The sequence below is a fragment of the Crotalus tigris genome, unplaced genomic scaffold (genome assembly GCF_016545835.1).
Source record: "Crotalus tigris isolate CLP2741 ecotype Arizona unplaced genomic scaffold, ASM1654583v1 scf7180000017716.2861928, whole genome shotgun sequence".
NCBI lineage: Eukaryota > Metazoa > Chordata > Lepidosauria > Squamata > Viperidae > Crotalus > Crotalus tigris.
In genome coordinates this window covers 1,868,970-1,893,266 of record NW_024096587.1, presented here as the reverse complement: position 1 = coordinate 1,893,266, position 24,297 = coordinate 1,868,970, and the positions used below count along the sequence as shown (strand labels likewise).

General features: G+C 39.4%; 1 protein-coding gene across 2 annotated transcripts; it reads right to left on the bottom strand.

Moving 5' to 3' along the window:
• Positions 1–812: 812 nt before the first annotated feature.
• On the bottom strand, positions 813–23,463 carry C1S (complement C1s). 2 transcript variants are annotated; one of them, XM_039338785.1, is made up of 12 exons: positions 23,224–23,463; positions 22,748–22,860; positions 21,892–22,096; positions 19,690–19,867; positions 18,256–18,381; positions 11,052–11,251; positions 8,602–8,755; positions 7,450–7,565; positions 4,225–4,303; positions 3,253–3,384; positions 2,666–2,740; positions 813–2,093 (listed from the first exon to the last, which is right to left on the bottom strand). In XM_039338785.1, exons 2-12 carry the CDS (start codon positions 22,765–22,767, stop codon positions 1,321–1,323), a joined length of 2,058 nt encoding a protein of 685 aa, XP_039194719.1. In that variant the 5' UTR covers positions 22,768–22,860; positions 23,224–23,463; the 3' UTR covers positions 813–1,320. The 2 variants fall into 2 exon arrangements, with proteins under 2 accessions (XP_039194719.1, XP_039194720.1); XM_039338786.1 differs by having other exon boundaries at positions 22,748–22,857.
• Between the last annotated feature and the right edge of the window lie 834 nt (positions 23,464–24,297).

Sequence of the window (24,297 nt, the reverse complement as noted above, 5' to 3'; positions counted from 1 at the left end):
AAATTGGCATCAACTTTATTTCAGAAAACGCAGGTGCTTGAAGTTGTAGCATGAGAGAACAAAGACAAAACTGCCTCTCTAGCAGTGTGCTGATGTGACTTGGCTTAGTACATTTCCAAGTTATTCAAAAAGGGAAACATGATTGTGAAAAGCATTAGAAGAGCACAATTAAATATTCTGGGCTAATTATCAGAACGCCTTTCCATTGATACCTCAGATGAATCCATTTTCTGACACTTAGATCCTTGAGTAAATTTCATTTAAATGACCTTCTTCCTAGTCTAGTGCCTTTTTTTGTTTCTGTTCTTTTGTATATATTACATTATTGGTGCTGGACTGAAATTATATTTGTGATCTGTAGGAAAGGAAGTAGGGTGGCTCAGTGGCTTAATAGATGCCAGAGAAGGTCTATACTCTGCCAGTTTGAGCCCTACCACTATGTGACAGACTCCTGTCACTTGCCCCAGTTCCTGCCCACCTAGCAATTTGAAAGCATGTAAATGCAAGCAGATAAATAGGTATCATTTTGGTGGGAAGGTAAGTGTTCCTTGTTTTGCTCTATGTGCTAAACTCTGACATGATGTCAAGTTGGCCACATGACTACAGAAAAGTCTTTGGACAATGTTGGCTCAATGGCCTAGAAACAGAGATGGGCCATAAAGTTGGTTAATGACTAGCAGAATAAAATCCACAGGGATTCCTTTATCTTTACTTTCCATGTACAAAAGAAGATATTTCCACTGTTTGACACTGATATTACCTGTGAAGCTATCTCATACAAAGACTTGAAAAAGGAAAAACTACAAACAAAATATTCATGAGTGTATATTAGTTTTTATGCAATAAGGACACAAAGAGCTCCTTTGGGGACAATCCGTGAGACTGTTCTCTTGCACAAGGCTGGCTGCCATTCATTTCAATGAAAAAGAACCTTTCGGTACATTATGTTCTAGAATTTTCTGCTGCCCACAGTGGTTGGGTGCTCCAGATCTATGATGTAGTTAGTTATTCCTTTTCCAATGGTCAAAACTGTAGGAGACTAAAAATGCAATACTCTTGCATGAATTAAAAGTAATTTGGTCTATAGCAGCTTCACAGAGAAGAAAATAAATGAAATCTAATTAAACGAAGAGAAGACAAAGCAATTAAAAACTAGAAAAAGTGAAGGAAGAGGAGACAGGCAATGTAAAGCGGCTTGCAATAATATGGATCTTAGCTGCAAATGTCATTTTTTTGTATGTTAGATTTATGGCTGGGACCAAACCTTTTGAGTGTCAGTGGGTGCCTAGTGGACAGATAATGCATGAAGAGAGGAAGAATCTACTCTTCGGGTTCTTTATACTCCCTCATGACTTTTCTGATCCAATCCACATAATTTGCCACTTTAGTGTAGAGACCATAAGTGCCACATTCTGGGCCCCATGAAACCAGTCCAGCAACATAATAGTGCGTCTCATTTTGGGGATCTTTGATAACATATGCCCCACCACTGTCTCCCTGACAACTGTCCTGCCGGCCATCCCCAGCACAAATCATATTTTCTGTGAAGACATAAGTTGAAGTCTCTTTTTTCACATTTTGGCATGTATTCATGTTCACCACGGGGATCCAAGCTGCCCTGAGTTTACGACTTGTTCGAGTAGTGTCAGTCTTGCCCCAGCCAGCTATGTAGCCCAAGGTCCCTATCTGTGGATCATATTCTGAAGAAGCACCAGGTAGGCAAATTGGTGAAATAGTGGGGCCCATTGTCAAAGGTTCTTTCAATCTTAACAGAGCAATGTCGTGATTAAAGTTTGTCCTGGTCTCTGATCCACTTTTGCTCCATTGAGGATGAATGAATATAGCCGCTGTCTTCAGTGGCTCAGCATCACTCTTAGCCCTTTGACTCACACTGAACAACCCAGCATAGAGAACTGGGTATGGAAAACCATCCAGCACATGAGCTGCAGTAAGTATCCATTGTTCTGAAATAAGGGCTCCACCAGCTCGTGGCTCATCAAAGTAAATTTGCCAAGGGAAATTTCCTTCTTTAGCAACTGTGCCTCCATAAATTCTCCCTATTTCTTCAATACTTCTACTGGGAATTCCACAAACTAAAGTGAGAACAGAAGAAAGCAATTTTAGTCAGAGAGATAGCAGAATAAATATCAGAAACAGGTATATTTGATTAACATGAGAGAAAAAGGAAAAATAGTATAGGTTCTGCAACTCTATAGGCACAGCTCTCTAAACCTATAATCCAGAGCAAGATCCTTGACCCACATAGAAAATATTAAGTCCAGGGATATCCAAGCAAGCTTCAGATTCTTCTTTGGTTCCTCTTTGGATCGTTCCTTATACAATTGTTTTTTCCAATGTCCAAACAAGAATTCCCCAAATGATTCCTATTTTAGAACTTCTGGTAGGGTGGGTATTATAGGAAGGTTTAAATCTTCCAAAACAAATTAAACCAATAAAATTCAGAGCCTGGCAGATCATTACAACTTTACAAAACTTTGAACTGGAGAAGCAATTTACAAATTTTCTCTGGCAAAAGAGTTACCAGGAAAACTATTGTTATTTTAGAATTAAAAGAGAGGCAACATTATTATTTTGTAACTGCAGTTTGATATGATCTCCATTTTCAGAGAAAATCACAGAGAATTATACGTGAGGTAGACTGTACCTGGGTCACAAAGTGGAAGCTGTGTTTTCCCTTCTTCATCCACCCATTTTCCATTGGCTGAACACTGATATGTTTCTTTGGAAACAGAGCAATTATTTATAAATACAATACTATTATTAATTCTGATTAAAAGAGTATAGTACAGTATATATCACAAACTCCAAAAAGCATTCAGCTCTATGACTTACTATCAACCCAACAGAGATGTGTTAAAAAGAAAAATAACAATTTTAAAATGAATTTATCAACTGATTTGCCAAATATTTTAACCAATAATTTCATCAAAAGCCTTCCATTTTGCTTTAAAAATATTAAAGACAAAACAAATTATTAATGAGTATGGCATTCTAAGTAAACAAATGTTAAAGTAGAATGTGGTATTTGAGATGCTAAGGTAATATAAGGACATAACGGAAACAACCGGATACTTCAATTCTTGACAGGATACTTTTGTTGTTTCCCAGCCTACTTAACCTTCCCACCCCAATCCTGTCTTCCTGAGGTCGGCAATTGTGAAATGAACAAAATGATATTCTTAATTTCTGAACTGGAAGGTTTCATCAGGGGAAAGAAAGGATGGGAGATACCTTTGCCCTTCAGGGTATAATAAGGTTTATGGCACTCGTAACGGATAATGGTTTGATACTCTGTCTCCTCCGATCCTGACAGATAAACGATATCTCCATGTTTAATGGGATCAGGCACACCACAATCTACAGCTGCAAGCAAAAAATAAAACAAGGTGAGTCAGGATTAGAGTAGTTCACCTTTCCATTTCCATTTTGCTTTATGTTGCATCCATCCATCCATCCACCCCATGTTGCATTACTTGTTTAGAATAGCCCTCCTCAAGTGAGTATTTCATGTCTTATGAAGATTTTCAAACTATACTGCATTAAATGATAGAATCCTTGTCAACCTCCACAGCTTTTGACTATACAGCAGCTATCAAAGATAACACTCATACTCTGTGCTTGATCCAACATGGATATGTAATGGAAGGCTGACAGGCGGAATGGGACAACTCGCCACAGCCAACTCGCAGCGGCCACCTCACCATGGCTAACTCTTCACAGCCAACTTGCTTGTAGGACAATTCATCATCGTCAGCTCGCCACAGGAAACTCACCGCAGGACAATTTAACAAATCAATTTAATTATTTAAAATAAATATTTTAATTTTTGTTGTTCGCATTTCATTCTGTCCCTCCTTTTGCATCCTTTCTTTAATGATTCTATTCCACCATTTCTTTGATATCAGTGTAACTCCTGTCCTGCACTGAGTTGTCTCACGGCAAGTTGGCCATGGTGAGTTGGCTGTGGCGAATTGTCATAGACCCGCTGACCGATGTGAGGAAAATTATATAGAGCGGGATGTTTCTTTAAAGTTTCTCTCAGGCCTGCAATTCATCTACTTTCACTGCTTTGTATCTGCTTCTCACATTTTTATTCATCATAATCATATATCATATCATACATCATATCATATCACATATATCATATCATTATCAACTTGAGACCATAAGAAAATACACCAGAGACCACTGTAAATCACTTACGAACACAACTGTAATCTGAGTTGCTCCATTTTCCATTGCTTTGACAGCTAGAGTAGAAGGATGTTGTACTGCCTCGTGGCTGAAAGAAGGATTCAGAAATAGCAGAGCTTGTAAAAATGACAGAATTAGCAGAGATGACAAAACTGACTTGTTTGATTATAGAAAGGGTAATCACCACAATTATTAGTGACTGGAAACCCATTATGGACTTTATGCTGAAAAAAAATGACATGATTTATGGGTATGGTGATTAGAAAGGATAGATTATAGAAAAAAGGAAACTATATTGTAACCTTAAAAAGAGAAGGTAAAGCATAAATGTATTTGAAGTTTCTTAAGAAGATCGGAAAAGCTTTTTTTATAATCTTTCCTTTCCTTTCCCTTTTTCTATTTCTCTCCATGTTTTTTCCTCCACTTACACTGCACTTATTATTTCACTTTCCTTACTTTTCTCTTTCAAAGTTTTTATAAATGTATGTCTCTATGTGTGCACGTGTGTGTGTTTAAAAATGCCTGTGGTATGGGGTGGGGATGAGATGAACTCCTGTCATGGAGACACGGGCAGGAAAAAAATCCTGAGATTGCTGTGGCATGTTTATCTTGTAGCTAGGTGCAAGTAGGGAAAGGCCCTGGGATACTTCCAAAAGAATGAGGAAGAAAGAGATGCATTTCTCAGTTGCTGAACATGGAATTAAGCTCTGATATATATATATATATATATATATATATATATATATATATATATATATATATACACACACATATATATATATATACATATATATATACATATGTGTGTGTGTGTGTGTGTGTGTGTGTGTAGGAAGTGTCTTGGCGACGTTTTGACGAAGTCTCATTCGTCATCTTCTAGAAGCACGAAGCCGAAAGCACCAGCCTGAAGATGACGAATGAGACTTCGTCGAAACGTCGCCAAGACACTTCCAACTTTACGTGGGAGAAAACCTGAATAACCAAAGACCTACATACAAACACCCGCGAAAACCTCAGACAACACACACACACACACACACACACACACATATATATATATATATATATATATATATATATATATATATATATATATATGAAATGCTTTTTTCCCCTTAAGCCTACACACTTCACAGCACTTTCAAGGTGCACAAGGTTTAATTCATTTTGCTATCAGCAGTGCTGTCAGAAGGCCATAGGAATTGGGTCAACCCCTACTAGCCATTTCAGGCTAAGATAAGCAAAACGTCTCCTCTGGAACCTGGGGACTCTTCCAGGGGGCCATTCTCTTTTAGGGAGTTGGAGAACCTGGCTCTTTCAAAATGGACTCTCCCACTACCACCATGTCCCAGGTGAATATCTGGTGGGCTCCAGGAAAGTTAGTACTGCCTTGTCAATTGGGGGAGAGGGAGAGGCATCCTCCCCATACATACAGTACACACACACACACACAAACACACAACATCAAGCTTACTTTCAAAATAAGATCACCCACCTTTCTTCTTCCACTTTTTATTTTTATATTTCATGTTTCTAGACCAACCATCTACCTCAAAGAACAGATGTCTCAACTACTGTCCCACAGCAGCAATTCTCAATTCATTTAATCCTCTGTAGAGAACTCTACCGAAGAAGCTCCACCACTTTACTGAGCGATAACCCAGCCTGAAGATCAGCAATCTAATAGGCTGGGCACAAACCTTTGTTGAAAGATGGCAAAGTTCAGAAATCAAGGCATTTCTCTAAACCATCCCCCAATCACAGCCTTACCGTAACTGGCAGATGTTTTCTTATTATGTGGAAATATTGAAAAGGGGGAAGGGAAGTAAAAGTAGAGGGTTTAACTAATGTTTTACTGAACATGCCCTGTACATCCCAAAACACTCTATACACACACACACACACACACACACACACACACACACACACGCCAGAATAGATGGTACTGAGACAGTTTAAGGATCCTCAGTGGAAACTGCAGATTTTATCCTGGTGAAGTTTTTGTCAGCAAAAGAGATGTATAACAGTTCTGAGAAAAGCCCTTAGGCATGACCTCCATTCTTGAAGACAGTGAGTGGAACAAGGAGAAGCCAGGTTAACAATAGAGTATTAAATAACGCTGTTGGTTTTTATGTACTGTCCTAAGACAAAAATGAATAAGGTTTTGTATGAACTTTTTTCTCATTCACAAAATATCATGATTAGGGTTAGAGTTAGGATTCTTCCATGTCCAAGCTTCCTGTCATGTCTTCTGTCTATTCCAGGGGTAGGCAACCTTGGCTCTTTTATGACTCGTGGACTTCAACTCCCAGAACTCCTGAGCCAGCATGGCTCAGCTTGCAAACCTTTCCCTTCAGCATGGCTGCCTGAGGAATTCTGGGAGTTGAAGTCCATGAGTCATAAAAGAGCCAAGGTTGCCTACCCCTGGTCTATTCTTAACACTGGGGGGGAAATCCATTAAGGGGATGAAAGACTAAATAACTGAAACGTGTCTTTTAACTGGTGATGCTAGGAATCTTCATTTCTTTGAAACTTATTCATATGCTTTATGTATCTTTGATTCTGTAGAAAACAGAGGGAGGGCAAGTTACAAACTACACAAATGGTTCAATTTATGTTTTCTAAGGCAGAGATTCTATTGCAAATGTACAGTTGTGGCAACTGTGGCATTTCTGGGATGATTTCATTGAACTCACAGCATCACTTTGGTATCATCACAATTTGTAATGGACTCTTTCTTTCCTTCTTTTATCTGTCACCTGAGCTTGCCCTGATCTTCACCGACATGAGCATCCGAACAGGTGCTGGACTCCTTCTATTTCCCAACCTTTGGCTAGAAAAGTATAGTGTTGGCAGGTTAAGCTGGGAGATTGCTGACAGCACTCCTGATCCTCCTGTTTTGAAATGGCAGGTAAGACTTCCATGGTCATGTGGCTGAGCCACAGGATCTTTTGCCTGTCTATCATGAGGACGCCTACTTGTTTTCTGGTCTTAACTAATGATCAGAATGAAGAACCAACTCTTCTGTAGAACTGTAGAATATCTGCTATTGTCATTCAAGGAAATAGCATGAAGTTATTTACATGACTTCTCAGAGACTCTGGTTGTGTCACGTAACATGCTTATGCATGGTTTGCTGTTTCTTACTTGATTAAATCAAGTGACACACTGTAGTACCAACAGGATCCTCAGGAACCTCATGGAGAGCCTTCAGTTGAAACGCATATTACTTACCATTACAATCTCATGGCCTTCTATGCAAGTTACCATCACAGAATCCTTAAAGACATAATGTTCTCTTAGGGGATGCTGAACAGATCTTGAAATAACAGTCTGTGGGCAGGGCATTGCTTTGGAAAGGGAAAAGGAATCAGAAATCAATCAACCTATCCTATACAAATATATACAAGCACAAATCCTCTTTTCTATCACTAATGGTCAGAATCAGGACCAGTAAAATGGCCAATACTTCATCCTTTCTTCACTAACTGTGCTTTTTTGTTCTAGCATTTTTAAATAAGGAGAAGGAAGAAAAGGTTATTTCACTCCACCACGACTTATAATAATAATAATAATAATAATAATAATAATAATAATAATAGTAGTAGTAGTAGTAGTAATAGTAGTAGTAGTAGTAGTAGTAGTAGTAAAGTTGGAAGGGACCTTGGAGGTCATCTAGTCCAACCCCCTGCTCAGGCAGGAAACCCTACACCATTTCGGACAAATGACTGTCCTGTCTCTTCTTAAAAACTTCCAGTGTTGGAGCATTTACTGCTTCTGGAGCAGTAGCTTTAGCTTTCTGTTAAAACCTTCTTGCCTTCCAGAATGACCTTGAAGATGCCCTCTCTTTATATAATATGGTTGCCTATTCTTTTTTATTGAGATGATTTTGTTTTATTTTTCCTAACTTTATGCAAAATGGGGAAGAAACTGAAAATGAAGTAGCAATGACATAGGAGGTAAAACCCTCTGCTCCGCATAGTCCAGTTTGGATGGAAATTCCATTCCTAAACATTGCACAATAAGCATCCTAGATTCAATACTGCATTTTGCCTCTGCTCCTGCTTTAAATGGGGCTGAGTTGGGGATTAACTACTCCAAACCAGCCAGCAACTCAAAAGTTTTTTCATCTACAATTGAAAGAAAGTTCCTAACCCCCATAATCTATCTATTCACAATTTGTCCAGGACAATATGTAAGTAACTCCCCAAGTAGAATTCTTGTAGACAACAGTCCTTTTGCTGATAGTGACTCACTCATCACTCTGCAAATATCATCTTTTCTGTTTGCTCCTTAGAAACAAACACTTGTCCTGTTATAACAACCCAGTTCCATCATTCAGCACTTGAAAACGTCCCATTGTTTCCTCAGAAGAGATCTACTCACGGTCCCCAAAGTAGCGGATTTTCCAGCCTTTCATTTGTACAACTTGGTCCGTTTGGAAAGAAATGTCCACAATGTTGCTTTTAGTGTTGATTTTAGGAGGCCCAGGAAATGTGCTGCCACAGTAAGGACCAAAATTCTGATCCCCTGCTGAAAACTACAGAACAGCCAGTAGGAATATTGGGGAAAGGTTCAGAAAAAAAAAGAAAAGAAAAAGAAGCATTAGGTAGTCTTTAACTTACAACAGTTTGTTTAGTGACCGTTCAAAGTTATAATGTCATTGAAAAAAGTGACTTATAATCATTTTGCACACGACCATTGCAGCATCCCCATGGTCATGTCATCAAAATTCAGATACTTGGCAACTGATTCATATTTGTGACGGTTGCAGTGTCCCAGGGTCATGTGATCACCTTTGCAACCTCCTAACATACAAAGTCAATGGGAAAGCCAGATTCACTTAATAACCATTAGTAACCATTAGTGTTGCTAATTTTAAAACTGCAGTGATTCATTTAACAACTGTGACAAAACGGGGCAAAATTTACTTAAGAACTGTCCTGCTTAACAACAGAAATTTGGGGTTAAGTTGTGGTTATACGTTGAGAACTACCTGTAACCCAAAGGGTGAGGGAGGCATTCAAGATGTAAAATGACATATATAAGCATAAGGGCTGTCAGCTGAAGAATCGAAGATACGACTACAGACGCATTCAATATTAATGTAGACAACAGCAAAACTCAAATAGAAAGAGTTTATTGATGTTATTAAATATGTTTAATGATATATAATGTAAGAATGTGCTAAGCATTTGTCAGTCCTCCCAGAGACTGAAAGAAGACAGAACACTCAGAACAATCATCTTCCTACTCAATAACTGGATATGAAATATTGACTAGTCTGGATTTGGTCCTAAAAAGAAGATTGCTATTTCAATTAGAAATGCTATGGAAGAGTATTACATATGAGACATCAATATTCCACTCACCTTGCTATCCTAAGATGTTTTTAAAGATTTGGTAGAGAAGAATGTCAATGGGTTCACTTCATTCCCTTAACAAATCAACTGCTTTTCCTGGCCCAGCCTATAATTACTATCTCTGAACTTTTATTGATTTTTTTTTAATTCAAATAAAGAAGAGCGAAAAAAGAACAATTCTCTTTCCTGTTCTCTTTTCCCTGATTATTTTAGTATTAGCACAGAATGCAAGCAACATAGACCTTGATATAAAAACAGAATACCATTTAATCACTTCTTATTGAACAACTAGATATGAGCTGATGCTTAGATCTTTGATTCCTTTTTTTTTCTAAAAGCCTTGAAAACTTCTTTTTTTCCCCTGGAATTTTTAAGCTGAGCATTACTTAAAATCAGGGGTGGGATTCAGCCAGTTCGCCCCAATTCGGCAAACCGGTAGCTAATTTTTTGTTGCCCAGGCCCAGAATGGACTTCTGGAAATGGCATCCACACAGAGAACCAGTTGTTCGCATATTTGAATCCCACCACTGCTTAAAATGGTCTGAAATATTTATAAGAGAGTTAGATTTGTGTGTTCAGAGTCCTAGACACAATCTTTACCGTGTATTTTATCTATGAGATATCATGCTGGTGACATTGTGTCAAAACACAATTACCACTATGTTAGGCACATGAAAAAACAGTAAAAACCACAATACCCACTGAGTATGACAATTAGCTAGTAATCTTTTGGGGGGAAAGTATGATGTGATAGAAAATTACATATTTTGGGGTACCTATAGCTCTACAGTACAATATTTAAGTCTGTCCTTATTTGAAGGAATCAGGTTTTAACAATAAATAACCATTGCTTGTTTGAGCATGAAAATATCTTGACACCTTATTTGATTTCTCAGAAATCTGAGAAATTTTGCTGGAATTAACTAAACATTTAGAAGGAGAGCTTCAGCTGTGGTTCAAAGTGTAATGCTTTGGAGATGATTTTGCTATTAGTTCTTAGAGTTGTTATTTGATTTCACTGTAATCTATCTGCTCTTGAACATAGGCCCAGAGATGATCTTTTAGCATCATAAATGAAAATTATCTATATTTATAGAGAAGCACTAAAACGTATGGAAAAAGAAAAACGAACAGGAGGAGAAAAGGATATCTAAGGCAACAGTAGCAAATCTTTCCAACAAGGTCAAGAGTATACAAGCAACCTTCTGTTGCATAGTCTGAAGTTCAGTCCATTTATATAGCCTCCTTTCCCCCTTCTAATTTTATTTAGCAGGAGAGCAAAGTTGAACACAATGCTGGACAAGCAAATTCACTATATTCCTGCTCAGACATTCTGCATTGCTACAATTCATACATTCCAGGACTTCAGTGGATTGTGAAAGTCAAGTCAGCCTCTCATTTTCATAAGGAACAACGTTAGGATACAATCTAAACAGGAAACACTCATAATCAAGAGCCATCACAACCACTTACTCTCAAAGTATCTGGGCAAGTTCCTTCCAAGTCACTTGGCTCAACTTCAAAGTCGTTGTTCCCAATGCTCAGGATCACCTGGTATCCTGGTTCCAGAATGACACGGTAATCACAGTGCGAGTTCTCAGGATACGGCCTGGGATAGTTGGGGCTGGTAATCTCCCCAGACAGCTCAGTAAATACATTCCCACTGCAGTTCACTAGAGTTTAGAAGGAAAGCAATGGCAAAGAGAATAGAAATAATGTTGACAGTAGTTTGTGATTACTGTTTGGCTCTCCTTATGGTTTAAAGGCCTATTAGTAGGCAAGCTGAAGTAGGCAACAGCAGTGTTTTGGGTGATATGAAAGGGATATAGTTATATTTTTTACCACCTGACCTCATATTTTGCCCATGCCATTTGAAGTTTCTGCATTTAAATCTCTTGGCTTCTCCTATTCAAGGCATTGTCCCAGGAGAACAGGAGATAATTTATCAGAAAAGCACGTTTTTGGATATTAACTTCCTTGGTTAACTCTGTATTGCCTGCAAGTTCCCATCTCAATTATTTCTGAAAGAGACTCATAAAAGAATGACCTGTATTAATTCAGATTTTTTTCCCTTAAAAATTAACTCTTGTCTAAGTTTTAAGGAATACTTTCTCAGCAAATACAATATATAAACCTTAATATAAGAATAGATATCCATGCAAAATTTCTAAATGGGAAATCTCTGAGAAGTTCAGATCAACCATGGGAACTAGGCACTTACTCTAATTCACATGTGGACCCACACAATCCATCAGGGCATACTCTAGATTTGGAATTCTGTTTAAGAGAACATCGTGACCTGAAAATGAAGGCGATCTTATGAACTTTAAGCTGAACATTGGTAGGAAGGTTTGCAAAGTCAGAGGACCAATTAAAAGGTCTACCTTAGACATTTAGTGGACTCAGATTGTTTCCTGAATGCACATGGGAATTTTCCTGCTCCTTCTATCAATGACAATTGAACAGGGAAATAATGGTCTGTGGACACTCTTGGTCCCACTGGTTGCTCAGTTCTCTTGTTTAATGAGAACAAAGCTGATGAAGCAAAAGGAAAGTTAGACCAGGATTCAATATAAAATGGGCAGCTGAATAAATATTTTAAATAAATAAATAAATTTGAGTACAAATGAATGAAAACTCAGGAAGCTGAGATCATTGTGAAAATGTTGCAGCATATTCTGTAGATAAAGTTACCTGGTTTTACCTCAGTTTGGACTTCAGTGTAAGGATGTAAGCTTGCATATTCTCGATTTTTAAAACCAAAACAGCTGGGGTCCTTACAGAGTCACTGTTGTGAGATGGGTAGCCATATAGATCTGTCTGTCTGTCTATGTATTATTTATCCATCCATCCATCCATATCTATCTATCTATCTATCTATCTATCTATCTATCTATCTATCTATCTAATCTAATCTAATCTAATCTATAAAATTAGATTGCCCACTTATTTCTATATGAAAGTGTTGGGAAACTAGGGTCAGTAAAAGATGCCCTCTTCAATTTTCTATAGTCTATTTGTCACGTTCATAGGAGAAAACCTCTGATGTTGGTTTCATGGTAAAACCATCCATTTGGGAGTTGAGGTTACTTTCTATTTTTAGGAAATTCTTCTATATAGGCAGCTGTTTTCATTTTAAATTAACAGTAATTTTAATGAAGTGTTCAGATTTTAATTCTTTGTGTTTTTATTTTTTTACTGTTAGCTTTCCCCTTGAATGCTCTTTGGACAGAAAGACAGATACAAATCAAATCTATTTCTAATCATGATCAAGACAAATGTACATTGTGATGTCAACAACACAAGCCTTATCCCTCTGTAATAATAATAATAATAATAATAATAATAATAATAATAATAATAATAATAATAAAAACATCTAACTGTTATACACCCACTCATTGCCAAGCAATTCAACAATATACTACAAGGAGGAGAAATTGAAAAGTGGCTAACAACTGGGAAAACCTACCTAATAATGAAAAATCCAGCAAGAGGGGCAACACCAGGTAACTACAGGCCAATTACCTGCTTACCAACAACTTTCAAATTACTAACTGGTGTGGTAGCTGATGCAGTACAACAGCATCTAGTTGAAAACAATCTCTTTCCACCTGAGCAGAAAGGAAACCGCCCCAATAGCAGAGGAACAAAAGATCAACTCCTAATAGACAAAATGATCTTGGAAAACTGCAAGAGAAGGAAGACCAACCTGAATGTGGCATGGATTGACTACAAAAAGGCATTTGACTCTCTGCCACATGACTGGATAATCAAGTGCCTAGAAATAACAGGAGTCAGTAGAAACATCAGAAAATTTGTGCAAAGATCGATGGCACAATGGAAGACACAGTTGCAGATCAATGGTGAGAAGCTGGGAGAGGTTAATATCAAGAGAGGAATATTTCAAGGAGATTCATTATCACCATTACTATTTGTTATTGCACTGTTTCCTCTGTCAACAATACTGAATAACTCAGGACATGGCTATCAAACATCAAAAACATCTGCTAGACTATCCCACCTCCTTTACATGGATGATCTGAAGCTGTATGGAAAAACATCATCTGAAATAGAATCGCTGCTCAACACTGTCCGTATATATAGCCAAGATATTGTAATGGAGTTTGGCTTGGACAAATGTGCCACACTTACTATCAAACAAGGAAAAATAGTGAAAACTGAAGGAATCAAGATGCCCCACGAAAATAACATTAAGAGTCTGGATGAGGAAGAATACTACAAATACTTGGGTATCCTTCAAGCTGACAACATCAAGCACACTGAAGTCAAGAAAAAGATTAGAGGTGAATACATCAAGAGAGTGAAGAAGATCTTAAAATCCAAACTCAATGGAGGAAATACCATAAAGGCAATCAACACCTGGGCAATCCCAGTCATTAGGTACACAGCTGGAATAGTGGACTGGACTCAAGCAGAACTAAAAGCAATGGATAGGCAGACCAGAAAAATAATGACAATGAATCACGCCCTTCATCCACGCAGTGACATTGATAGACTTTATCTACCAAGGCAAATAGGTGGGCGTGGAATGCTACAAGTACATCAGATGGTTGAAGAAGAAAAAATGGCTTTGGAAGAATATCTGAAGAACAATGATGAAGATGCACTGAAATTAGTATATCAGGAAGGCTTACTGACTACTGGAGAGACCAAACTGGCCTACAAGAAAGACCAAATGAAGAACAGAATAGAGGCATGGGAAGACAAAGCACTACATGGCCAATACATTAAAAAAATAGCTGGGAAAGCAGATAATAATAAAACCTGGCAATGGCTAAGAGCAGGAAAATTGAAGAAAGAGACCGAGGGACTAATTCTGGCTGCACAAGACCAAGCCTTAAGGACAAATGCATACAAAGTCAAAATTGAGAAGACAGCAACAGACAGTAAGTGCCGCCTATGCAAAGAAGCTGAAGAAACAGTGGACCACTTGGTAAGCTGTTGCAAGAAGATTGCACAGACTGATTACAAGCAGCGGCATGACAAAGTAGCAACAATGGTGCATTGGAAGATCTGCAAAAAATATCATTTGCCTGTAAGCAAAAACTGGTGGGATCATAAAATAGAGAAAGTCATAGAAAATGATAAAATTAAACTGCTCTGGGACTTCAGAATTCAAACAGACAAGCACCTGCAACATAACACCCCAGACTTAACAATTGTCGATAAGAAAGACAAAAAAGTCTGGATAGTGGACGTGGCAGTGCCTGGAGATAGCAGAATAGAAGAGAAAGAACTGGAGAAGATAACAAAATACAAAGACCTACAAATAGAAATAGAAAGACTGTGGCAAAAGCAAGCAAGGGTAGTACCAATAGTCATAGGCTCCTTGGGTGCAATCCCAAAACAACTGGAGCACCACTTGAACACCATTGGCATTGACAAATTCGCTATTAGTCAATTGCAAAAGGCGGCCTTATTAGGAACTGCTTCCATCCTGCGACGATACTGTAATACCATCAAACATCCACATCTGCCTATCCCAGGTCCTGGGTAAGGACTCGATAGGTAGACAAAATACCAAATCCAGTCTGAACATCTGGCTGACTGTGCGATGATTGAGAATAATAAAAAATAATAATGAATCACGCCCTTCATCCACGCAGTGACATTGATAGACTTTATCTACCAAGGCAAATAGGTGGGCGTGGAATGCTACAAGTACATCAGATGGTTGAAGAAGAAAAAATGGCTTTGGAAGAATATCTGAAGAACAATGATGAAGATGCACTGAAATTAGTATATCAGGAAGGCTTACTGACTACTGGAGAGACCAAACTGGCCTACAAGAAAGACCAAATGAAGAACAGAATAGAGGCATGGGAAGACAAAGCACTACATGGCCAATACATGAAAAAAATAGCTGGGAAAGCAGATAATAATAAAACCTGGCAATGGCTAAGAGCAGGAAAATTGAAGAAAGAGACCGAGGGACTAATTCTGGCTGCACAAGACCAAGCCTTAAGGACAAATGCATACAAAGTCAAAATTGAGAAGACAGCAACAGACAGTAAGTGCCGCCTATGCAAAGAAGCTGAAGAAACAGTGGACCACTTGGTAAGCTGTTGCAAGAAGATTGCACAGACTGATTACAAGCAGCGGCATGACAAAGTAGCAACAATGGTGCATTGGAAGATCTGCAAAAAATATCATTTGCCTGTAAGCAAAAACTGGTGGGATCATAAAATAGAGAAAGTCATAGAAAATGATAAAATTAAACTGCTCTGGGACTTCAGAATTCAAACAGACAAGCACCTGCAACATAACACCCCAGACTTAACAATTGTCGATAAGAAAGACAAAAAAGTCTGGATAGTGGACGTGGCAGTGCCTGGAGACAGCAGAATAGAAGAGAAAGAACTGGAGAAGATAACAAAATACAAAGACCTACAAATAGAAATAGAAAGACTGTGGCAAAAGCAAGCAAGGGTAGTACCAATAGTAATAGGCTCCTTGGGTGCAATCCCAAAACAACTGGAGCACCACTTGAACACCATTGGCATTGACAAATTGCTATTAGTCAATTGCAAAAGGCGGCCTTATTAGGAACTGCTTCCATCCTGCGACGATACCTGTAATACCATCAAACATCCACATCTGCCTATCCAAGGTCCTTGGTAAGGACTCGATAGGTAGACAAAATGCCAAATCCAGTCTGAACATCTGGCTGACTGTGCGATGATTGATAATAATAAAGTTGGAAGGGACTTTGGAGATCATCTAGTCCAACCCCCTGCTCAGGCAGGAAACCCTATACCATTTCAGACAAATGGCTGTCCAGTCTCTTCTTAAAAACTTCCAGTGATGGAGCATTCATCACTTCTGGAGGCAGGTTGTTCCACTGGTTAATTGTTCTAACTGTCAGGAAGTTTCTCCTTAGTTCTAGGTTGCTTCTCTCCTTGATTAGTTTCGATCCGTTGCTTCTTGTCCTGCCTTCAGGGGCTTTGGAGAATAGCTTGACTCCCTCTTCTTTGTCGCAGCCCCTGAGATATTGGAACACTGCTATCATGTCCCCCCTCATCCTTCTCTTCATTAAACTAGACATACCCAATTCCAGCAGCCTTTCCTTATATCTTTTAGCCTCCAGTCCCCTAATCATCTTTGTTGCTCTTCTCTGTACTCTTTCTAGAGTCTCAACATCTTTTTTACATCGTGGTGACCAAAATACTGGATGCAGTATTCCAAGTGTGGCCTTACCAAGGCATTGTAAAGTGGTATTAATACTTCACGTGATCTTGATTCTATCCCTCTGTTAATGCAGCCTAGCACTGTGTTGGCTTTTTTGGCAGCTGCAGCACACTGCTGGCTCATATTTAAATGATTGTCCACTAGGACTCCGAGATCCCTCTCACAGTTACTACTATTGAGCAAGGTACCCCCTATACTATACCTATACATTTGGTTTTTCTTGCCTAAATGTAGAACCTTACTTTTTTCACCACTGAATTTCATTTTGTTAGATAGCGCTCAGTGTTCAAGTCTGTCCAGATCCTCCTGTATCCCAAGCCTGTCTTCTGAAGTGTTGGTTATTCCTGCCAGCTTGGTGGCATCTGCAAATTTGATGAGTTCCCCATCTATCCCCTCGTCCAAATCATTGATGAAGATGTTGAAGAGCACTGGACCCAGAACAGAGCCCTGGGGCACCCCATTACACACTTCCCTCCATGTAAATGCGGTTCCATTGAGGACCACACGCTGAGTACGGCCAGTCAGCCAGCTCTGGATCCATCTGGTGGTGATGCTGCCTAACCCACATTTTTCTATGTTATCAAGTAGTAGGTTATGATCTACTTTATCAAATGCCTTACTGAAGTCCAAGTAAATTATATCCACAGCATTCCTCTGATCCACTAATTTTGTCACTTGGTCAAAGAATGCAATAAGATTTGTCTGGCATGATCTGTTTTTGACAAACCCCTTGTTGGCTTTTAGTAATGACTTTGTTTTCCTCTAGGTGTTCACTGATTCGTTGTTTGTCTTTTCCAGAATCCTTCCAGGTATTGAAGTCAGGCTGATAGGTCTGTAATTTCCTGGGTCCATTTTTTCCCCTTTTTTGAAGATGGAAACTACATCAGCTCTTTTCCAGTCCTCTGGTAGTTCCCCAGTGCTCCAGGATCTTTGAAATATATAGTTCAATGGTTCTGAGATCACATCTGCCAGTTCCTTGAGAACCCTGGGGTGTAATCTGGTTACAGAGAGGGAATGGTTATTTGAGGGACCACCTGCCTGCCCAATTTGATCATGCAGGGTTGGTGCACTCTGGGTACCTTTGATTAAACAATATCAGCTGTTGGGACCTCAGGAGCATGCCTTCTCCGCAGCAGCACATGCCATCTGAGAGGAGGTCCCCACAGAGAGCCAGATGGCTCCCACTTAGCTGTTGTTTAGAAGAGCTGTGAAGCCCTGGCCCTTGGCAAAGGGGAGAGAGGCTTCCCTCACTTCATTCCCTTTTGTCAAATATGTCATGCTTGCCATCTTTTATCTTTTATTGACTTTTATTGTAATTTCTTTGTTTGATTGTTGTGAACTGCCATAATCGTTGGGAGTTGAGCAGCATACAAGTTTAAATAAAGTATTATTACTATTAACCTCACAATGTACATTTTGTCATTGACTCCACACCAGTGAAAATCTATCAGTCAATCAATGATACCTCCACATGTCTTCTTATCTTCATGCAAGAAATATTCAGGAGGACAAGAGCAATAGTAGCCACCAATATAGTTATTGCAGTAATGGCTACAGGCCTCTTCCACAAAATCTGTGCACTCATCCACATCTGTAAGAAAGGAAAAGAGATGTAAAAAAATCCTCAATGGAATAGGAGCAAAGATGACAGAAACAATGACATAATTTACCACCCCAAGGCTTTAGCAGCATGGCTTGGTCTCCTAGGGAATCCCAGTAGTGTCTTTCCCAAATCCTGAGCCCTCATTTACAGGAAAAAGGTGGTATAATTACAGATGGTACTTCTCTCTCTCTCTCTCTCTCTCTCTCTCTCTCTCTCTCTCTCTCTCTCTCTCTCTCTCTCTCTCCCTCCCTCTCCCTCTCCCTCTCCCTCTCTCCCCCCTCCCTCTCCCTCTCTCTCCCCCTCCCTCTCCCCCCCTCTCTCTCACATACACCATTTATCTTCTTTTTCTAGTAATTAGCAGTTATACTAAATCAAATATTTGTATTTTTACATGAGCAGCTGAATAGGAGAGGAAGGAGGACTAAAAAAGTATAAAAGAAGCAGCTGCTCATTTATCTATAATAATAGGAAAGCAGTAGCAAGAAACCTCTTGGTTTATGAACCCATAAGTCTGCAATGCACTGCAAATGAAGGATGCTTTTCTCTAGAAATCTTCAGAAATTGGGAAAATAATAAAGTTATTAAATCTAATAGAGACTAGCCCTGCTTTAAAACATCTAGGGATACCACTGAGAGAAAGCTGGGATCCTTTCTGCATCCCACCTCTTAGGATCTATCAGATCACATTTAACAAAAGAATATTACTGACAATTCCTAATTTATAACTTAGATAAATTGTAGTGATAACTGCATGAGCCCCCAGATATACTTTCCAATATTTACATGTTATGGTATGGGGAGAGGGGAGTTAGGAAAAGTAATGTTTGGCTTGGGTTTTAAAAAAATCAACAGATGATAAACGCTTTGAATACCCTGTTCTTTTGCAAAATAATCACGAACAGATTTTAAGACTGAGCTTTCAAATAGTGCAGGAAGTTTTTATTTCTTCTTTCAGAGAAACAGAAATGGTTCCATTTTTAAAAAAAAATATATTGGTTTAGGTAACTCTCTTCAAGGCACACGCCATTATGTGCTCAGAAGAGGCAGCTAATGTAGAAAAAGGAGTGATAGAGACTGAGGATGGAGTCAAAACAGGAATCAACCTAGAGTTTCTACTAGCCACAAATAAATTAAGTCCAACCCTTCTTAAATTCTGTTGACTCTTACCTAATAACAAGATAGTGCTAACTTTAGTTGAATAGATTCTTGTGCCAAAGGCATGATTGGTAATAAATCAATTCAATCAGAACATCATGTGTGGTCCTGGTCTTTTGCCCCTGACAGCTAAGGGCTTACCGATTGCAGTGTAATAGGCAGCAAATCCAGTGTATCTCTCTTCATTGGAAAAGTCAGACTGAAAGAGGACAGTCAAACTATGGTAGGGCACGCGGAGTTCTTCCAGGATAGGAGAGCCCCGTGTGTGCCTTGTTTTTCTCCCACAGAACTGACCCTCCACCTGTTCACCGGACAGGACCTGGAAGGATCAGATGGACAAGTATAAGAGCTTGTGTTCAACTATATTTCTATCCAAAACATTGTAAACCCTCCTTGGGCCCATAGAACATCCTTCCTTCATGTATCTGTGCCAGCTCTTCAAGGGAGGCCAAGTCAGGAAATAGACTCCATGACTGGAAATGTATTGACTAACAGAAACTTGAAAGCTTCTCGGTGTTTTCTTTTCCCTCGGTCTTATATCCAGTACAGTTTTCTTTTCCCTCGGTCTTATACCCAATACAGTCAAGGGGGAGTCATTTTAGAATTCCCCTCCCCCTTCTGGTCTTCAAACATGTTTTTCTACAATAATGCTGCGGCAGAGATTATCCAAGATCGTCTTTGTATTTCATTGCAGCAGCCCTTTCCAGCAATTCCTCAATGCTCTATTACCAGAATGCAAAAAAATGTAGCCCATCAACTCCCCTTTTGTGGCTCGTAGAGCAGTAGAGTCTACAAGGTTCCCTCCTTTTTATATGCTGGGATGCTCTGAGGAGGTTTGAGGTAAACACTGCCCTTTTTGCATCTCATTTACCATGATTTTAAAATGGCCCCTGTACACCAAACATACTTTGTTGTCTGAATGACATGAATATCATCCAGCAATATTTGCCCTTTTTCATTTTTTGTTCCTGTCACCCAAAGTTTTTTTTTTTTTTTTTTTTAGAAAATGGCTACTTTTCTAGAATCATTGAAGAACAGGCCTCTGCTCCTAACACACAAGGTTATCCAAATGATGAAGTGGGCATGGTGGCATCATAACACAAGTTCCATCCATTTTTACTTGCATCAAGACATTGCATGTAAGTCCATAAGAGGTAGAGTTTGGGTTGCAACATTACAACACACGATCCATCACTTGCTTCCACTTCCCCATGCCTCCAGATAAACATCCAAAGATATAGACTTTTAGAAGCTACTCCCTTCCCATAAGCTGGGAAAAGACATAGTCCATGCCTTCAGTTTATCATTCAATCATCCTTTCCTTCTATTCCTTCAGAATTCAGATATGTGCTGTACTAGGCCAGCATAGTGATAATAGCTGTAAGTGGATGCTTCTCAACATTTCTCTGATCTTTATTTTAAACATTCTTGCTATTTAAGGATAGCAGCAGACACTAAGATCTTAATTTACTACCCACCTTCCCCATCTTCATATATTATAGGGAAATTAAGATGGCAGTCAGAGACCCCTCTCCTAAGAATTTGTGTCTCCTGCTGCTGCCACTAAGTACAATAATAAAAAAAAAGGAGTGAGAAGTTGGCTGGGCCACAGGGAAAAAAAAATACTATAGCCTATAAAAAAAAAAGCAATCAGGAGCATGAACAGGGACGAGAGGGTCACAAGCAGGCCTTCTGCCATGATTCCTTGAGTGATGTAGCTATCCGTGTGAGGAGAGAATGCAGGAGGCTTTTAGTCAGGAGGAGCTGTGAAAAGGCTGGATCTGTGTCCAGATGCCATTATGCTGGGATAAAGAACAAGAAGCCAACAGTAGACCGTGACAAGATGAAAGGCTTGAAGGCTGCCATGTCTGGAACTTGGGGTGAATGTACTGTCCTTGGAATATTGTGAATTAGATAAGCTCACTAGCTTGGAAACGTTTTGCCCAATTCGGGTTGCGTGCCAGTTATGAACACAGCCAGAGAACAGTCTAGCACAGGGATTCATGTCCTAGAAATTTTCTATTTGAGGTTACCGTAATGGACTTAGCTGAAATCTACTATACAGAAGCAGGCAAAATAAAAATTCAGAACCAATTTAAAACAACAACAACAAAAAAAAAAAAAACTAGTGGTTAATTCATTAGTTGTAGCACAGGTATGACCTAGCATGGAAACAATATTCAACTCTCTTCAAACAATCCATATCCTTAACTTTTACACATCACCAGAAAAGTTTTATATCTTGCATGAAATAGTTTCCTAGCTGGGTGTTCCAGTACTCAGCCTGGAAAAGCTCAGCCTACACACGTCTGAGGTTCCCAACAGAGAAATATGTCCCTGTACCTTCACAAAATCATATTCACAGTTTTGAGATAGCTCTATATCCAGGTGGGTGAAGTAGAGGTGAATGCCATAACCAGGAGGAACTTCTATTTTCCAGGATTCCAGAGCATCATTGGGATATGCTTGAGGATAATTTGGAGACAGAATTTCTCCATACATGGATGCTGCCTCAGTATAGGACAGGAAGAGGAAGGCAATGAAGCTCCTAAAAGAGGAAAGATCAATATTGGGCAGGGCTGTCAAACTCACACTCAGCCCCTGGACATCCTAGGTTTTGCCCAGAGATCCAGGGCTAATAATATCCCATTGCTTAAGCCATAGTTGGTTCAGCTCTAATGCATGGGTGGTGGGACACAAACATGTGCAATCTGAACACCGTTGCAACCTCCTCAATCTTGATGGAAAAAGAAAGAGTGAAATGTCCTTGCACGCTCCTTTTCAGTGCAAAAACCAAAGAACAGATCATGAGGAGGAATCACACACAGAAAACCACAGGAGAATGCACATAGTATGAAGACTTTAGCTTTCCATCCCATACACCACAGGCTGGAACAGTCACAGCAACTTGATTCAGAGCTTCCAAAGGACAATGGAGTTTTTCCTGGCCCTGACTATTGACCCAGATGAGCTAGAGCTGCCAGGAAAGTCACTCTGCTAAGTGAGGGTGTGCAGCAGAGGTCCTACACATGAGATGGGAGCAGCTGGGAGCCCTGGCAAGAGGCAGTTACTCAAGTGGGTTGTGGGTCATTTTCTGCCACCCCCATTTTCATCTGGAAGTGGTCTTCCAGCAAAGAAAGTAGCTAACCAGAGTCCCAAGTTATTTGTTCAACAATCCTCTGTTCACCAAGTAACTTACCATATCTGTAAGAGTACCATTCTTATTCCTTCTACAAAGCCGCGGGATCGTGAGATTTAGGAGAACACAGGCACCCTGCTCAGTGGGATGTTTCCTCCCCTGAAGTGTGCCTGCTGGGTCGACAGAATAATCAAGTGAAAATCCCGCTCCCAAAGAATGGAATTGGTATCAATTCATTGTCTATGTATTATTTCTCACTGTCAACTAACAAGTAAAACCATGTCCTAAAGGTATGTTGGATTTTACAAGGTGCACAGTGTGGCCGGAGACTCCTCAGAGCTCAACTTGCGTAAAGCTCAACTTGCTGTAAAGTTACTTCTGACTTTCTAAAAAAGTATCAAACAGTAGAATCTTCTTTGAAGAAGCATCACCTCTTTTACATTAGGAAACCTAGAGCAGATTTTTGCCAGAAAACTTAATCCCAAAACAGATACTCAGGATACCTATTTCTGAAAAGGAAATTGAGAGTGATTTACCTTTAACTCCTGGTCTCTGCAGCTGGCTCTCTCTTTCTCTTTGCCTCTTCTGCCTCTCTCCCCTACCAGCTCTGAGCAACATTTCTAATCAGAAACAATGGAACTTCGTTAAGGAACTCTGTCTCCCTCTGCTGTTTAAACATTTTATCTTTCATTTCTCATAGCCCTAAATAATTCAGCCCAAAGAAAACCATGTTCAAATAATTCAGTTGCACAAAGTCTTATTTTTGCTAGCTCTAGATCAACCAAAGAGGGAGGGCTGATTCCCCCCCCCAAAGAAGTCAGGTGACTTCTGCGAAGCAAATGGATGAGGGAAATTCCAAATTCCACTTTGAAAACAAAGTTACAATATTGCGCAATTACAGCGCCTGATTGCTTTTACAAGCTTAAATCATTGACTTTGTCATTTACTGACCTTTAGCTTAAGCTGATTTAACACACACACATACTTGTTATTGTATATCAGCTTCAAAACAAGTAAATAAAACAGCAAGCATCCAAAATACAAAAGCCACAAAGAAAGAATGCCACAGAAAGGCAAATACAAATATTTGCAACAGATTTATTCAAGTCTTATGGAGAATGCATACCAAATGCAATACAATGAATGAATTTTAGTAGCTTGGGGACAATTCATTCTGCAGGGGAGACTGCAAGATTAGCAGTGTAAATCAGATCTTGGCAACCTTTTAGAGTCTGAGGTCCTCAAGCAGTGGTCAATCAAGGGCTGGGATTTTCCCAGATTCCCCCCCCCCCTTCTCCAGATTCCACACTGAGAACAGTGCTTCCCATAGAGTCTACGTGAGATTGTTAGCAGATAGTCAAGCAATGATGGACTGCTGGAGAAGAGCATGTTTTCCCTAAAGAGACTATGCTTCCTAGGTACCTGCTGTTCAGTTGTGTAGCTGGCTGTTCTGAGAGGGGCTACTGTATTGAGGAAAGCATTGGTCAATGACCTGCCCACTTGCCAATCAACCAATTGACTCTTGACTGGGGACTACGATTATGGAATTTATCCTTTTTGAGTTGAACATTCTTCAGCTGAAGCCCTTCCTAGGCATCTTTGAATTGGCT

Excerpts from the sequence above, each read along its gene's own strand:
- C1S (XM_039338785.1), bottom strand. The coding sequence starts at position 22,767 with ATGGTACTCTTACAGATATG. Across the intron at positions 8,756-11,051 it reads CTTGCCCAGATACTTTGAGA|TTTTCAGCAGGGGATCAGAA; the intron begins GTAAGTGGTTGT and ends GCTGTTCTGTAG. Across the intron at positions 3,385-4,224 it reads CTCAGATTACAGTTGTGTTC|CTGTAGATTGTGGTGTGCCT; the intron begins GTAAGTGATTTA and ends TTTTGCTTGCAG.